At 36.8% G+C, this 16,906-nt stretch overlaps 2 protein-coding genes across 2 annotated transcripts in view; one reads left to right on the forward strand and one right to left on the reverse strand.

Moving 5' to 3' along the window:
* Eogt (EGF-domain O-GlcNAc transferase) overlaps window positions 1-3,193 on the forward strand; it is a 79,462-nt gene extending 76,269 nt beyond the window's left edge. Inside the window, exon 9 of the mRNA XM_089095441.1 lies at window positions 182-3,193. Within this exon, the coding sequence (XP_088951567.1) occupies window positions 182-343 (162 nt within the window). The 3' untranslated portion in view covers window positions 344-3,193. The remainder of the gene's footprint in view (window positions 1-181) is intronic.
* Window positions 3,194-3,568: 375 nt separating this feature from the next.
* Obsc (Obscurin) overlaps window positions 3,569-16,906 on the reverse strand; it is a 247,589-nt gene continuing 234,251 nt past the window's right edge. The window contains exons 35-37 of the mRNA XM_089096011.1: window positions 11,262-11,454; window positions 10,061-10,199; window positions 3,569-4,448 (exon numbers count right to left, since the gene is read on the reverse strand). Coding sequence (XP_088952137.1) covers window positions 4,320-4,448; window positions 10,061-10,199; window positions 11,262-11,454 — 461 coding nt within the window. The 3' untranslated portion in view covers window positions 3,569-4,319. The remainder of the gene's footprint in view (window positions 4,449-10,060; window positions 10,200-11,261; window positions 11,455-16,906) is intronic.

Genomic DNA, 16,906 nt, shown 5'->3' on the forward strand with positions numbered 1-16,906 from the left:
AATCCCTCATTACCCCCTTCGTGTTTATTTCGCATTATTCACATTGACCCGATATTATTAATAATGCTAAACTTTGTTACTTAATTCGAATTTTATATATTGATAATTCTTTTCTTTGATTCACGATCAGTGTGTTAAAATAAAACTTGATATTTACATTATATAAGTATTGTATTTTTAGGGAAAGCATCCTTCAACAGGAAAGCCTCACGCCAAATTCACAAACTATGCATTCGATGTCTCTGAAGTCTATTCCATTGTAGATGAGGCAGCTGATTGGGTTATGCGGCATCCATCTTATAGAAGGAAACACATTGACCTCCAAAAAAAAGATGAACTGTAGGCCAGGCCTTGAAGAGCCATCCTTCTGCACTCGGTGCAAAAGCCGTATCTCAATAAACTTGGTTTTTAGGCAATGAGCATTTTAATGTTGCCGTTCACTGTATCTAATTAAGATACGTTTTTTATTTGTATGTAAGTAAAGTGTTTTCGTTAATATCGAATTGTGGACTGCTGTTCTCTTAAGCATGCTAAGCAATTCCAGGATACTATAGCTTTTGGTAATTATTTCTAGTTTAATAAAAATTTAGATGCGTTTTTTACGGACTGGACAAAGGAACCAGATGTAAGGAGCTATTTGTCCAAGAAGAAAGAAGTTCAATAAAATTATTAATTAAGCAGTGAAGTTTAGAACAAGCTTATTACTTTGGCTCAGAAAAATTGAGATACGCCTATAACAAAGGGAGATTTTGATAATAGAAGTGGAATATTTACGTGTGTTTGTTAAATTTATTAGTTTTATACATTTATCGGATTCAAAATATTTTTGATGATCAAAAGATTGTTTGAAATTTATTTTAATCAAGTTTTTATTAGCTTTTTTACTTTTTGCAACATAGTTTGTTTATACTAGCTATTAGCTCACATTTTTTTTTTTTACATTATGTATATGAAGTCCATAAAGAGGCCTAAAAAGTGAATTAAGTCATTTTTCGTTCATTTTGTATATTATTTTTTAGCGCTCGGAAATAATTCAAGCTCTGTAATTTTACGTTGTATCTGAAGTTGACTAGTAGCGTCAAATCAAAAAATTAAGGGGAAATGCATTTTGCAATATTTAGGGAGGGGGCAAGTTTATTGTTTTTTTTTAAATGAAATACCAAAAAAGTCATTTTAATTAAACTACTCCCAAAAACACGTTTTTATAATCTTCCGCCATTGAAGTTGAAAAACATAGCCCCCCCCCACACACACACACAAGTTGACGCCACGGAAGTTGCCCGTTTTCACAGTATGACAGAGAACACATTTTCAAATGGAAAAAATGACATTCTAAAGTTGAATAATTGCTTCGCATTTCCCTTTTTTTGTCTAGCAAGCCATCTGAATAAAAATAAAAATTTTCTTTTAGATTATTTAAGCCATTTGAATGACACTTTCTGATTTTGACTTGAATAAAAAGTTGTCGAATGGCAAAATTTTGGGACAGATAGACAGGAAATATTATTTGAGTGGAAACTTACCTTGTGGTATGCACTTTAGGAAGAATATGATTCTCTTGAATAAAGCCACGGTAGTCGACTATTAAGATCAAATCTCTCTCTCTCTCTCTCTCTCTTTTCTATTTTTCATTGTGACGATGATATTATTCTTGGAATGCCTCTTTTCCAAAACTTCTCCTTTGTGATAATTTATTTAGAAGTACCTTAAATAACTGATTTTTTTAAATATGCCTTTCTAATAAATTTCACTTTATATTACTCGGTAACTGTAATATCTTATTGTAAATCGTCCAGTCATCTATTTTTTTTTTTCAGTAGAGTAGTTTTTAAAAGTGCATCCAAATTTATGCAGCAGAGAACAACAAAAAAGAAACAATTGACAGAAAAAAAAACAACGTCAGGTGAAATAATAAACAAAACAAAAGACCGACAAGAATATTGCTTTTAGACAGGAGGCGGCATTTATCGAAAACCTCCATGGTTGGAGTAATAGCTGCAACCTAGTGACGAGCTAACTACAGCCCATAGTAACCAAAAATAAAAAAAAACTATTTTTTGAATAAATTTTAAATGTATAAGAATCGCCATTTTGCCCTAAATAAGGAAGGATCATAAACATCCATGTTAAAATTAATGACGAAAACAGTTTTAGGTGAATTTTGAAAAAGGGCTTCAAACCTTTCCAACTGGTGGTGAATCAAAATAAAGTATACCATAAGAATCACCTTTGTCAAAAACCCTTAACCGGAAATTTTCAACCATCCGTCTAATAAAAGAACATCACATTTTAGCTTAGATAGTGTCAGGTTTTTTTCTTCCAGATGCTAGCGGGATGCTGGGACATTGTAGAGAGTCGTTTAAGGGCTCAATCGAAATCGAATACTTATATCTACGTGCTTTTTGTAAATTCGTCTTGATAGAGCTAAAGTATATTGTGAAAAGATGACAGAAGATCCTGCACAGTTTTGGCTCTTAAGACGTTGTTTTGGCTCTTGGATTGATAAGATCAGAATAAGCCCGGGTATTTCGTCCACACTTCATAACTCTGACTTTGTTCCTGGTTGACCTTTCTAAGCCCAGGTTGGAAGCATGGATATTTGGTTCTCGTAACATATATTCATGATGTCTTTCCAACCTGAACTTGCTTATATTTTTGGGGAGAACAAGTTAAATTTTCTGTTTTTATCTTTTTACATATAAAAAAAAGAGAGAATCTTTGTTTCACGTTTCCGGCTTGAGTAGTTTTGCCGTTTTTTCTGGCTTTTTTTTCAGGCAAATACACTTCGCTCGCTACTGTCAACAGCTTTTACATGGCAAATAGAATTCCTAAGTCACAAATTAGGCAATTCTTCTAGGTTTCAATGTTTATTTTCAAAATAAATGAGATAAGCCACATTATGGTGAAGTCTTGTCGCATAATAAGGGGTATACTTCGAGTAAATGTAAAGGTTATCCAGGAAGATCAACAAAAATAATTAAAAACGAATATCTAAACACATCGCTCACAATATCTATACATATCCCTCACAATATCTATACATATCTCTCATAATATCTATAAATATTGCTCACAATATTTATGCACATCGTTCACGATTTCTATACATATCGCTCATGATACCAGGATAATATGGCAGTGATAAACTAGCCATGGAAAAAGGAAAGAAAGCGAACATCTGGTCTTGATCAAAAATTTTTTACATTAATTACAAAGAGATTGTCAACTTTGACCTTTAGTCACTTATTTGACACAAATGGAAGCAAGCTAATGAAAAATAGTTTTCATTGTTTTTAAATCTGTTTTGGGCTAACATTCTTTTTTTGGGGCTAACTTTTTGGGCTAACATTTTGGGCTAAACTTTTTTTGGGCTAACATTCCCGAAGATATTGTTTAAGAGATTCTTATTGCTCGAATGAATAGTTGGTGATTCTTAGTTTGAAAATTTCGATAACAAATGATGATAACCCTTTTATTATTCCTTTTTTCTTGCTTCGGGAAACAAGGTGAATATAATGTTCAATAAATTAATTTTTTTTATTTCTTGGATGTAGTGTTTCAGTTTTTATTGTTTTTTTTTATATAAGAAAAATTTAGAAGAGAAGCGGAATAATATATGTATTTTTGTTATGGTGATAAAAATAAATGTTGGCAATATCCTTATATTTGGAAACTATGAAAGTGTTGATAGGACAAAAAGAAACAAAGCTTTACGTTTTACAAGCTTACCTGACATACACTTTTAAAAACTGATTTGTTTGTGGTCAAAACTACATAAGCTACGTATGTGATCTGTACAAGAGAATATTCTACCTTCTCTGTATTCATTTTGAAAATTAGGTAATGAATTTTGTATATTCATGGTTTAAAAGATTAGGTATACCTCACCAAAGCTTTTGGAACGCGGGACTTGAGCGTGTATTGGGTGAGTGTCTCCCTCTTTTGAAATCCCGTAAGTTAAGCGATATTTTCCTGAATTTGCCATTTGTTCTGTATCTGGAATAATCATGCTCCCCCCCCCCCCTCCTTCCAAAATAAATTTAGTAGTTTTCTGATATTTTTTTTCTTGTGTGACGAGTATCTCAAGCCCCAAAAAACATTTTAGGTTCAAATTATAAAAGATATATTTTGGCGTACTTTTTTTAAAATTTTGGTCCATGCAGAATCAGATATTATTAATACTAGAATTTGAAAATACAAAAAAAGCAATGGATGAAGACTTTAAAGATATTTCATGACCTTGTTATATATTTTTTTTTCTAATAAACAGTTCTCCCCTCTTTCCTTTCCCAGAACCAGTAAAAGTAAATTTTCACACATCAGAATGAAGTTAGGCTGTCATATTGTGTGCTAGGAGAACGATTGAAACCCATTCCAAGGGTAAGGCATATTTGATCATCCTTAGTTGCTTGCTGATTCCTTAAAGTGTGGTATTCGCTCGAAAAGTCCTAAAATAGAAGAAGCAAAGTAAACACAAATGATCAGAACAAAAATACGCATTCTTCTTTCATGTCGATTTATCTCATTATCAAGGAATTTTTACTCTGTGACGTGTTGGTTTCTCTTGTTAGTCTGTGTGCTATTTGGATTAGTAATATCAATGAAAAGTACTGAAAATGTGAAAAAAAAGATAAATAAATTACCTAGGCAGAAATTAAGATGACATAGGCGATAGAAATCCAAATTAATCCCCCTTTTGATGACTTTTTTTAGTCTAAAAGTTTATTTTTGACCAAGTCTGCGCATGCTATTTCTACTGCTACTAAAACTAAGGGTATTAAGGCTCTTATTGTTGGCTCTTTTGTTTGGTGTTAAATCACATAAGTTTTTATGTTCTCATGGTTAAACCCTAAAAATTTAGATTTGAGCCAAAGAATGACAACAAAAAATATTTTGGCCATTAAATTATAAATGATGTTTGAAGGCTACTTTGACTAAGTTCATTGTAAAATGTACTTGTGCACATTTTCTGTTCTCAAATATAGAACTAGATGCCAAAATAATCCTGAATATCCAAACATTCAGGCACTGGCGGATTCAAGGGGTCGAGGGCCCTGCCCCCCTCCCCCCCCTCCAAGATTTTTTCTGGTGCCTCTTTCCCCGTTTTTTTTTTCTTTTTTTCACTTTTTTTTTAGAATAAATTTGTGAATTTGGTCAATTATTGGCACCTTTGTCACATTGAGCCTCCCAGGACTTTGCTCATTGGCGTCCTTTTCACATTGTCCTCCCCCCCCCCCCAAGATTTTGCTCTAGATCCACCCCTGCAGTCAGGAGCTTGATGCATTAATATCGACGTACTATCTTTAAAATTTCAAGGTTGGCTACTTTATAGACTTGACGTCAATTTAGATGTGATCGGGTTTTTATGTCCACATTATTAACTGAACATCTGTGCATCCACCTTTCTTACAAGCATAAAATGATATATTGTTTAAATGTTTTTTGTTTAATATCAGCAAATTTTCTTTTCAGCTGTTTAAAAACTCATAGCCATAGTCTGATACATTTGATCAGTTTTTCTCGTTGAAGTACTTGCAGCCAAGTATTAACGTAATCTACATAACGTAATATAACGCAACGTAATCAAGCAAACTGTATCCCAAGACCAAATATGACCGGACGTTATTATTTTTATTCCTATGCCTGAACCACTTCAAAATGGAATTGGAACAAACCAAATAGGAAAAGAGAAATTCCTCTTGTGCTATCTTCCACAAAGTTTACTCTAGATGTTGTTCGAAATAAGACCAGACATAGAAAAAATGCCTGTCACCAAGTCTAGATTAACTTACACGTTGATAATTTCGGAGACCACGCTGTCTTTCCATGACGATAAACGAAAGTCCAAATAGGACTAAAACCCTTTTAATAGACAGTGTTTTATTAATGATGACGGTCACTGCATATGTGACCGAATATCTGGTATTTTTTGTGAATTTCTATCACTGTTTGTGAAACACTGTCTATTAAAAGTATTTTATCCCTATTTGAATTTTTATTTAACTTACACGTTTTTTCTACTATCTTGTTTATATAATTAAATGAACAAATTACACTGGGATACTATTACCCCCGGGAAGAAATGATGTATGTTGCTCTTTAAATGCATGTAACGTCATTCACATGAAAAAAGGCTTTTTTCTAAAATTAAGGCTCTAAACAACAGTTATGATCTATCTAGATCGTTTTTTCATGCCAGGAAGTTTTTGTGTACCTATTTTCAGAAGAAATTTTTGAGCTGTTTTGGGGAAAAATGTAGCCATGAATACAATTATTCGTCGCTTAAAGAGAGCGATATATATAGCCTATATACTATCTCTTTAAACGAGCAATAATTTATTTATGTATTTTTTTTTCGAAAACGGCTCCATATTCTTTCAGGGTATTGGTATTCTGGGATCTTCTGGCCCAAAAAAAAATGATCTATATAGGTCAGAAGTTTGAGAAAATTCATTAAAAAAGCCTCAATTTTGGAAAAAATATTCATGTGAGTGACGTGATTTTTATATACATCAGCATTGTAATGGCGTCATATGCCAAGATGTTTTTGAATTGAACTTAAAAGTATATTTTTTTTAATCAATGTTACTTTGTCTTAGTTCTCAGTTCAGAATCTCTAAAGTTATTATGTAAACTGCAAAAATATTTATGGTGTCTCATCAAAAATTATAATTTTTAATTGAAACTAGAGAAATACCTGAAAATTTAAAAATAAGTTTTATTTTCTATTAGGTTAAATTCTACGACAGAACCTCTAGCTTCCAGTTTTCAACACAACCAGTTATATAATGCCTGTAAGAAGACCCAAAAAACGAAAATTTGCAATTGTTACAAATGATAATTCTATGGAACCACCTGTACTATCCAAAGTGATAAGACCAAGAGAACGGCCTGAACAAATTAAATTTACAATGGGTGAAAATCAACAACCTGAACCACCAAATGAGACGAGACCAATACGGGCTGCTAAAGCAAAGTGCATTGAAAATTTGTCTAAAGTAAACAAAATCCAAAATGAAGAAGAAAGAAAAGTGTGGTTAGAAGATAAGCGACGGCGAGAACCCAAACGTGTCATAATTGAAAATCAAGGGCAAAGAAAAGTGGTTAGGCTACATGCGAAAACGAGAATTAGAGCGTGTCAAAAATGAAGAAGAAAGAAATATTACGTTAAAAGACCAACGCAATTATAATCTTCAACGTCAACAAATTGTGGCGCAAAACCCAGTAAACACCGACAAAGATGTCATAAACAACGCAACTGTTTATTACAAGTCATTGGCCTTCAACGTTCAATTTGTTCCCTGGGGAGCCCTCAATTTTCCCGAGGAAAGAGTGGCACAAAACTGACTCATTTAGAGGTTGCTACTTTCAAGAGAATCAATATATACACGCCTTACACATGCCGAGTGCCGGGGCCCGGCTTCGAAATCAGCTACATAGTTTTTTTTTCTTGGCTGGCATATTGACATTTCTGGCCACTAAAACGATCTAAAAAGGTCACAACTTTAAGGAAGAATTTGCATTCCTAAAGTAATAGGACTGATTTTCTTCCGCTGCGACTGTACTTTGGAGCGTGCGAGCGCCGGCTGGTTTCGGTAGAGGGTGTTCCTGGCTAACGAACGAGCGGCTGGTCAGTTGTAGTTGTCTCTGAGCACTTGGAAAGTCAGGACAGGCATTTTTGCGTGACGTGTTTCTGTGAGTGGTGCAAGCCGAAAATGCAGCGTTCGTTAGAGCGGAGGTGTGCGATTAAATTATGTGTGAAACTCGGTAAATGCGACAGGGCCGGTTCATATGACTAGGCAGGCTTACCCAGATGTTGCTTTAGCAAGAAATGGTGCGTTTCGATGGCACCAGGTCTTTTTGGAGGGCCGGGAAGAGGTCGCTGATGAAGACCGTGCTTGAAGACCTTCGACTTCGAGAAACACCGACAATGTGGCTCGTGTGCGCAAAGTTTTGTACTCAGACCGTCGACTAAGTATTTGTTTAATTGCCCAAATGTTAAATTTATCAAAAGCTGTCGTTCATGACACTGTGACGGTGCATTTGAACATGCGCAAGCTTTGCGCGAAAATGGTCCCAAAAGTGCTCACTGACGACCACATGCGGCGAGTGGAAGTGTGCCAAGAAAATTTGAACATAAGTGAAAGTGACCCCCAATTTTTGAATAACGTAATCACATGTGACGAGTCCTGGATCTTTGAGTATGATCCCGAGACAAAAACGCAATCTTCCGAGTGGTACATGTTGGCGTCTTCTCACCCATCAAAGGAAAGAATGAGAAAATCCAAAGTAAAAACGATGCTCAATGTCTTTTTTGACATCAAAGGCATCGTTCACCATGAATTTTTTTCCTCCTGGACAAACCGTCAACGCCAAGTTTTATGTGGAATTGCTCAAGAGACTCAGACGAAGGGTCAATCGGGTCCGACCAGACATCGCAACAGACTAGAAATCACACCACGACAACGCCCCGGCTCACACCGCCTTTCTCGTGTACAGCTACCCGACCAAGGCCGGCATCTCAATGCTTCCGCAGCCGCCCTACAGCCCAAATGTGTCCCCCCCCCCCCCCCTGGACTTTGTTTTGTTTCCTCACCTGAAAAGTCCGATGAAAGGCAAGCATTTTGAGGTGACAGAGGGGATCCAAGCAGCATGCACTCTCAATGCTATTCCGGAGAATGCATACCGTGACCCCTTCAATGCATGGAAATCGCGTTAGCAGCGCTGCATTGACTCAGAAAGAGCCTATTTTGAAAATTTTCAAAGAATTGCAACGATTGGCTCAATAAATGTTTTTAAATCGACTCAGTCCTATTGTTTTCCGGACAATATATATATATATATATATATATATATATATATATATATATATATATATATGTGTGTATTTATAGGACCCGACCGATATATCGGCCGTCAGTGCCGATGTGGGGGTCAGGACAAGAATATCGGATATCGGCCGATTTTTTTTTTTTTCTTTTTATTCACATCTTATACAGAAGTTGGTGTCAGATTTACTCAGGCAATTTTCGCTTCTCCAGTCCTTGGGGCAGAGCCACCAGCTAAGTCTGATGACCGTGGTGAAAAGAGCAGCAGAGGTAAATCAAATAAAGTCAAAGGATATTTGTTGTCAATTCTTGTCAATACACATATGGTATAGCAATGTTCGAAATGTACGGTGGGTCCAAGAACATACAACCAGAGAAGTTGCTCTTGCTTGTCTTCTTTGTCCTAAATACAAGCAGCGACCCCTAAATCAGGAGACACTCGGTAACGCTAAAAGATGGCTATAAGATGAAACACAGAGTCAGACATTGGAAGAAACAAAATTAGTCACGCTAGCAGAAGAGAAGGAAAACCCAAAATGAAGGAGAACTAGGCACACCTTGTTGGATTGGTTGCTTGTTTGGTAACATGCTTGCAATTTTAACATTTGAGGAAGAAGAGTCAGCAGACAATATTGACCAGAAACTGGAAAGGTACATGAGTGAGGCTGCTCGTTAGAGTGGTGGCGAAATAACGGCAGTTGTTTCAACAGACTGCACAACTTACTCAGAAGTACCTCTGCTATCCGCCCTCTACTGTCCCAAGCGAAAGATGTTTTAGCACAGTTGGGAAAATTCAGGATGACAAACAAAGGTCTCTGAAAGGAGAAAATGCCGAAAAGTTGTGCTTTCTGCGGTACAACTTGCCCCAGTTGGATTGAACTTATTAAGCATTGTCCAGACTGGTACTTTATTCGGTTTGAATTGTTTTTCTAAATCTTTTCTAAATAAATCTTTTTTGCATTATTTGGTATCCACAGTGAATTATTGCGGTTGCTCTTTGGTACGTAATAGACCAGAGAGAAGAATGTGAGCACGAATATGGGTAGAGAATGCAAGGTTTAAGCTTTAGGTAAGGTCTTTTTCTCCGGAGGGCAATTTATCGGCAAATTATATCGGTATCACATCGATACGATGTATTTTTAACCAGAAGGTATTGAAAAATGATGATGGAATAAAACTAAAAAGACCATAATTCCCCCATCCTTTATTTAAGAGCCGTTGAAGATACATACCTTCAATCGATTCCCAAGGAAAACGGCTCTTTGGCGCTTTTTAAGCATAAATTCAGTTGGTTGAAGCCACCTATTCTCTAAACATTCTTCAGCTGCTGGTCGCTTGAGGGGTGCACGCTTAAATATTAGCATCAAAAACCTAAAAAAAAAGAACAGAACATTGATGACAGCACTATGCAACTGATACCTAGAGGAAGAGAGTTCAAAACCAAAAAGTCGAAATGAAATATTTAGAATAAACTTAGTTTGGATCTAGATGATAAAAACGAAACGCCTTTCTAAAAGTTTCAAACAATAAAAGTATATGTTAAGGTAAAAATAATGACATTAACTTTAGAATTTAAATGAAAAATGGTAAGTTATTGCATTTAACGAAACTTCTATAAAAAGTTTTTTTTACAAAAACTAGTTATTTATTTTTGTAGTTTTTGTCAAGTCTACTGAAAAAAATTGTGTGCGCTTTAATCTTTATTGCCTCTTATTCTAAAACAGTGTCTAAAATCAGATGCTGCGAAATTGAATCTCATGCACATTCGAATTTTCCCAATAAAATCAAAGAAATTACATGTTAAACGACGAGGTTGTGCTAAAGTATTTGTAGATAATATTAAGTTATATAATTTTGGATTAAAGACGGGTACATTTAATTCTTGATTGATATAAATTAGAAATTGCAAACAGGATCTTTAAATGGAAGATCTTTTCTTTTAGTGGAAGTTGCCGCTATTGCTGATCTCCTTAGTCTAAGTCGCTATCGTGGCTTATACGCTTCGTATGATTGAAAAACATCAATATTTTAGGTGAACGGAAAAAATAATTTCGAGAGGATTCTATTTGGGGGTGGTGAGTGTAAACAATATCAAACCTTAAAAGGCGAAAAAAAAATATTCTAGACTATTCTATTTGGGGGTCGCGAGTAAATGGTGCACGAAAATAATATCAGAATTTTAGAGGCTAAAAAAAATAAGAATTTTAATATATTTTAAGCAGCATTTTCAATTAATTTCTTATTTATTAAAAACAAATACTGAATATATTCCTTTTGGTGATATCTTTTTAATACGATTTTGAAGAATCTCTTGGATAGTACCTTTGACATAGCTTAAAAAGCATATTTGAAGAGCCCCACAACCAAATTTCGTTCAATTTTTCACATACAATGAAGGCACATGAGGATCGTGCAATGATCTAAGGTGCTTACCTTGTTGCCTCCATTGTAATTTCTTTATGAAGGGGTTCAAATCTGTATCGTACAAATACAATATTTTGTCTTGTTTCCTCATCAGTTTCTCCTTTGAAAGGAGAGACCCCCGAAAGTAAAGTGTAAGTCATCGCTCCGAGAGACCAAATGTCACTCTGTGGATAAGCTGGTTCTTCCGCCAAAACTTCGGGCGCTAAAAAAGGGAAGATCAGGTTGTCAATTGATTAGAAAAAAATGTAATATATATAAGCTTCTTATTGTTCTAATTAAACGAGCCTTGTGTTTCAGGAGTCGTTCTTAAAGAATTGGGAAAGAATTCAAACTTTAGCATAAAGCGTAAGTTGTACTTAATAGGTTTTGTTCTGATTTGGACTGAAACAATTTAGATTCTGATTAGACCACAATAAAACAGTTCGTGGTAAAAAACTGTAAGTAAGGAGCGACTCGGTCCAATAGTACTCGAAACTCTAAAAAATAGAATTTTTATATCAATAGATATATCAAAATAATCAGCTCATTATACTAATTCCAAATATATAGGATTCATCAAGTTTAGTGTTACCCACCAAACGTTACGAGCCAGAGAAGATTTGCTTGATTGTTGAAATAGGGGGAACACCCCTCAACATTAAAGGAATCGTAATAAAAAATAACACCATCAGATTCAGCGTACCAGAGAACCTTAGTGTAGAAGCGTCAAGCTCCTATCTGCAAAAATTCAAATTTGAAATTTTGCTATTTTTGTCAGAAGACAGATCACAGATGCATGTTTGTTTTAATTTTTTCCCCATGGGTAATTGTATCGAAATAATGGTCCTAGAAGATCGGGAGAGGGTGCATTCGAACGCAAATTAAAAGTTCCAATGCCCTTTTAAGTGACCAAAAAGATTGGAGGGCAACTGGGCCTCCTCCCATGCCTATTTTTTCCCCAAAAATATCTGTTCAAAATTTTGAGATACATTTTGTTCAGTATGGTTGAAAAATCAAATAATAAGTGTTTAGGTGTAAAATTACCCCCCCCCCCCCACAGTCCTTGGGGAGAGGTCCGTAAATTATGAAATTCACCCATTGTTAACGTATAGTATTTGTTATTGGGAAGTATACAGATATTGTTTATTTTTTTTGGGGGGGGGGGGGGTGTTATTGGGGTGGATTTCTGTGGGGAGGGAAATTTCTTGGGGCTGAATATTCCCGGGGAAATGTTATACTGGGGGAATTTGACAGCATTACTATACGAAATTATTTTTAAATATCTTACATTCTCTTTGCCAAATTTGTCATGTGGAGATGTTCCGGGGATATTATCCAGGGGCTTTTTTCGCGTGTTTTGGTTTCCGGGAATAATTTCCACGGAAGGGGGCTTTTTGAAGTGATCGAGAAACTGAATAGAAATTATTGTCTTGTTCAAATGAAAGAATGCTAAGGAGAATTTTTAAGGCTGAATCGTCCACAAGCAATTTAACAGGGAGGGGAGATTCTCAGCGAGGATGGAACTATCTGGAGGGAGTTTGACGGGGGGCGGGATGCACTCAACGTTGGATGAAATTTTTACGGAGGAGTTTTCCGTGAGGGCAAAGGTTATATTTCATAGAGGGTGAGCCAGATTTATCGGCATTATTTGAAAAACGAATAGAAATTATTTCATATACCCCCCCTATTCTAATTAAACTCCGTTTAATTAGAATAGGAAGCTTTATTGAAAGTGCTAACAGCTTTAGCGTAAAGAGCAAGGTATTGAAGAGGGGGCAACGCTTCATATACGTAATACTACTACTAAAAACTCACCGCAGCACCAAGCCGCCTGAGGCCAACACAGCTACGCACGGACCTCCTCCACCCCAATCTATTCAAAGCCTCCCTTTTTACATCCAGCCACGAAGTTCCCATTTCCTTTAAATCTTTCTTTTTGACGTCCTCCCACCCCAGACGAGGACGACCTGCTTTGCGTTTAGCCCTTTACGGTTGGCCAAAAAGAACAATCTTCGGCAATCTGTCATCCTTCATCCGCACAACGTGCCCTAGCCACCTCAACCCTTCTCTCATTATAGCCCTGGAGAGCGGGATTGAACCACATTGTTTATACTGTTTGAAATACGGTCAGTCAGCCGGGTACCCAGAAAAATTCTTAAGCAATTTCTCTGGAAAACATCGAGCAAATCTTCATCCGCTTTTCGGAGCGTCCATGCTTCAGAGCCATACTTGACCACTGTCATCACTGTAGCTTCTAATATTCTAATCTTGGTTTGCAGACTTATCTTTCTATTCTTCCAAATTTTTTTTAACTGTGAAAAAACACCCTGAGCCTTAGCTATTCTACTTTTAACATCCTCACTGCTCCCACCATCTTTACTAATAATACTACCAAGGTAAGTGAAGCTGTCCACCTGATCAATCATTTTGTCACCCAACGTCACCTTTCATCTTCACTTATTTCTAGCCTTAGTGACTTAGTCTTCTTAACATTAATTTTCAAACATATTCTAGTATCCTGAACTCACAGAACCTGTAGAAGTTCATTCATTTTGCTCACACTTTCATCTAGGATGATTAAATCATCAGCATAATCTAAGTCAAGGAGACTTTTTCCTCCCCATTTGATTCCGTGGTCTCCCATTGCCTTTCCAGCGCTCCTTAAGACAAAGTCCATCAAAATAATCCATATAAAGGGGGATAGAGCACAACCCTGCTTAACTCCTGCTTCAATACAAAATCAGCTGCTAACCTCATTTCCTACCTTGATCGCAGCACTGTGAAAAAATACCCTGAGTCTTGGCTATTCTACTTTTAACATCTTCACTGCTCCCACCGTCTCTAATAATAATATTACCAAGGTCAATGGAGCGGTCCACCTGATCAATTATTTTGTTACCCAACGTCACCTTTCATTTTCACTTATTTCTAGCCTTAGTGAATTAGTCTTCTTAACATTAATTTTCGAACATATTCTAGCATCCTGAACTCGCAAAACCTGTAGAAGTTCATTCATTTTGCTCACACTTTCATTTAGGATGATTAAATCATCAGAACAATCTAAGTCCAGGAGACTTTTTCCTCCCCATTTGATTCCGTGGTCTCCCATTGCCTTTCCAGCGCTCCTTAAAACAAAGTCCATCACAATAATCCATATAAAGGGGGATAGAACACAACCCTGCTTAACTCCTCATTTAATACAAAACCAGCTGCTAACCTCATTTCCTACCTTAACAGCAGCAGTGTTATTATCGTACATAGCACTAATCACTTTAATGTATTTGTCTGTTATACTATACAAGGATAATAGCTTTAATAAAGGACCTTAATCCTAATGATCGAAAGCCTGATCATGATCTTTACAACTGAGGACAAAATTTGTTTGAAAAGTCAGGCACTTGTCAATTTATTAACCTAAGGGTGAAAATTTCGTCAGCATATATAATATTCTTCCTAAAACCGCAATATTCTTGTCTCAAAACTTTGTCAATAGCATCTCTCAGTGTAAAAATTATCATATACTAAGTAATTTACTACCTACAGACACCAGAAGTAGAGATGCCCTAATATCTCCAGCGACTCACCCCTGCTGCCACCTACAACTTTTTTTACATAATTTATGTCTGTTTGTTGTCAGTGAGAATGAAAAAACAGGAACTTTGTCACATTTATGTCTGTTTTCTTGGATGGTTATGTGTGTTGGTCGATTTATTTGATGTTTTTCATGGATGGTTATGGATGATTTATGGTTTTTGTCAGTGGGAATGAAAAAACAGTATTTTTCTCACTTATAAAACATGAATTTTGTCACATTCATGGATGTTTTTATGGTTTTTGTCAGTGAGAATTTGAAAAACAGGAATTTTGTCACATTTATATCTGGTTTATGGTTTTTGTCAGTGAGAATGGAAAAACAGGAACTTTCTCACTTTCATGGATTATTGAGTCATTAATCAAATTGTTTCCGGGCAAGGTTAATTAATGTCTGACAGATGACGTCAAGTTAATTAATGTCTTTGATGTATTTCCAAAGAGAATGTTTCCGAGGCAAAGTTTAGATCACACATGACAGATGATGTCATGATTGATTGATTGACATGAAAGGGGAATTAATTCGTTGTTTCTAAAGAGAATTGATTTGACACGAAAGGGAACTAATTTGTTGTTTCTAAAGAGAACTGTCTCCGAGCGAATGTTTAGATCTTAGCGATGAAGAGATTGATTCACGAAAGGGTTTCCAAATAATTTGAAATGTATCAGCGCAGAGATGCCAAACAAAAGGAACACGCTGAAATTACGTTTAGGGATTATTTGGGCGAAACCGTGTTAGTCATTTTATGGAATTATTTCGGTGAAACAGTTAGAGACATTTTAAAAGATGATTTTAAAGATGATTTTAGAAGAGGATTTGAGGGTGAAACTCTGTGGTCGTTATAATACACAATTTCCATTTGAACAGTGTTGAGAGGTCCCCTACCACAACCCCAAAGGGTTCCGATCCCCCTACCCAACCCCGAAGGAAGCCACCGGTCCTCAAAGGTCCCCGGGCTCCCAAAGGGCCCCCGGACCCCCAAAGGCCCTCCCCCTGTCCTCAAAGGTCCCCCAGGCTCCCAAAGGGCCCCCGGACCCCCAAAGGCCCTCCCCAGACCCCCAAAGGCCCTCCCCGGACCCCCAAAGGCCCTCCCCGGACCCCCAAAGGCCCTCACCCGGTCCCCAAAGGTCCACCGGGCTCCCAAAGGACCAATCGGCCCTCAAGTGCCCCCCAGACCCCCAAAGGCCCTCCCCAGACCCCCAAAGGCCCTCCCCAGACCCCCAAAGGCCCTCCCCAGACCCCCAAAGGCCCTCCCCGGACCCCCAAAGGCCCTCCACCAGTCCCCAAAGGTCCACAGGGCTTCCAAAGGGCCACCCGGCCCTAAAGGTCCCCCCCTCACCCACAACATTACTTTACAGCTCTTGAAGGCCACAACACCAAGCAATACTTTTCAAAAGGCATTTCAGAACAAGTTCTTTTCTTAGTGTCCGTCCTAAACCCATTTTACAACTTGAAGTACTCATCCTTTTCACCCACAACTTTACTTTACAGCTTTTGAATGCCCCAACACCTAGCAATACTTTTCAAAAGGCATTTCAGAACCAGTTCCTTTCTTAATGTCCCTCCTAAACTCATTTTACAAGTTGAAGTACCCATCCTTTTCACCCAAAACTTTAATTTACAGCTCTTGAAGGCCACAACACCAAGCAATACTTTTCAAAAGGCATTTCAGAACAAGTTATTTTCTTAATGTCCCTTCTAAACCTATTTTCTAACTTGAAGTACCCATCCTTCTCACCCACAATTTTACTTTACAGCTTTTGAATGCTCCAACACCAAGCACTACTTTTAAAATGTCATTTCAGAACCACTTCTTTTCTTAAAGTCCCTCCTAAACCCATTTTACAAGTTGAAGTACCCATCCTTTTCACCACAACTTTACTTTACAACTTTTTTCTTAATTTCCCTCCTAAACCCATTTTACAAGTTGAAGTACCCAACTTTTTCACCCAGAACTATACTTCACAGCTTTTTAAATGCCCACAACACCAAGCAATACTTTTCAAAAGGCATTTCAGAACAAGTTCTTTTCTTAATGTTCCTCCTAAGCCCATTTTCCAACTTGAAGTACCCATCCTTTTCA

This window comes from Artemia sp. Qi Xiang Cuo, chromosome 10 (genome assembly GCF_049724085.1).
Source record: "Artemia sp. Qi Xiang Cuo chromosome 10, ASM4972408v1, whole genome shotgun sequence".
Taxonomy (NCBI): Eukaryota; Metazoa; Arthropoda; class Branchiopoda; order Anostraca; family Artemiidae; genus Artemia; species Artemia sp. Qi Xiang Cuo.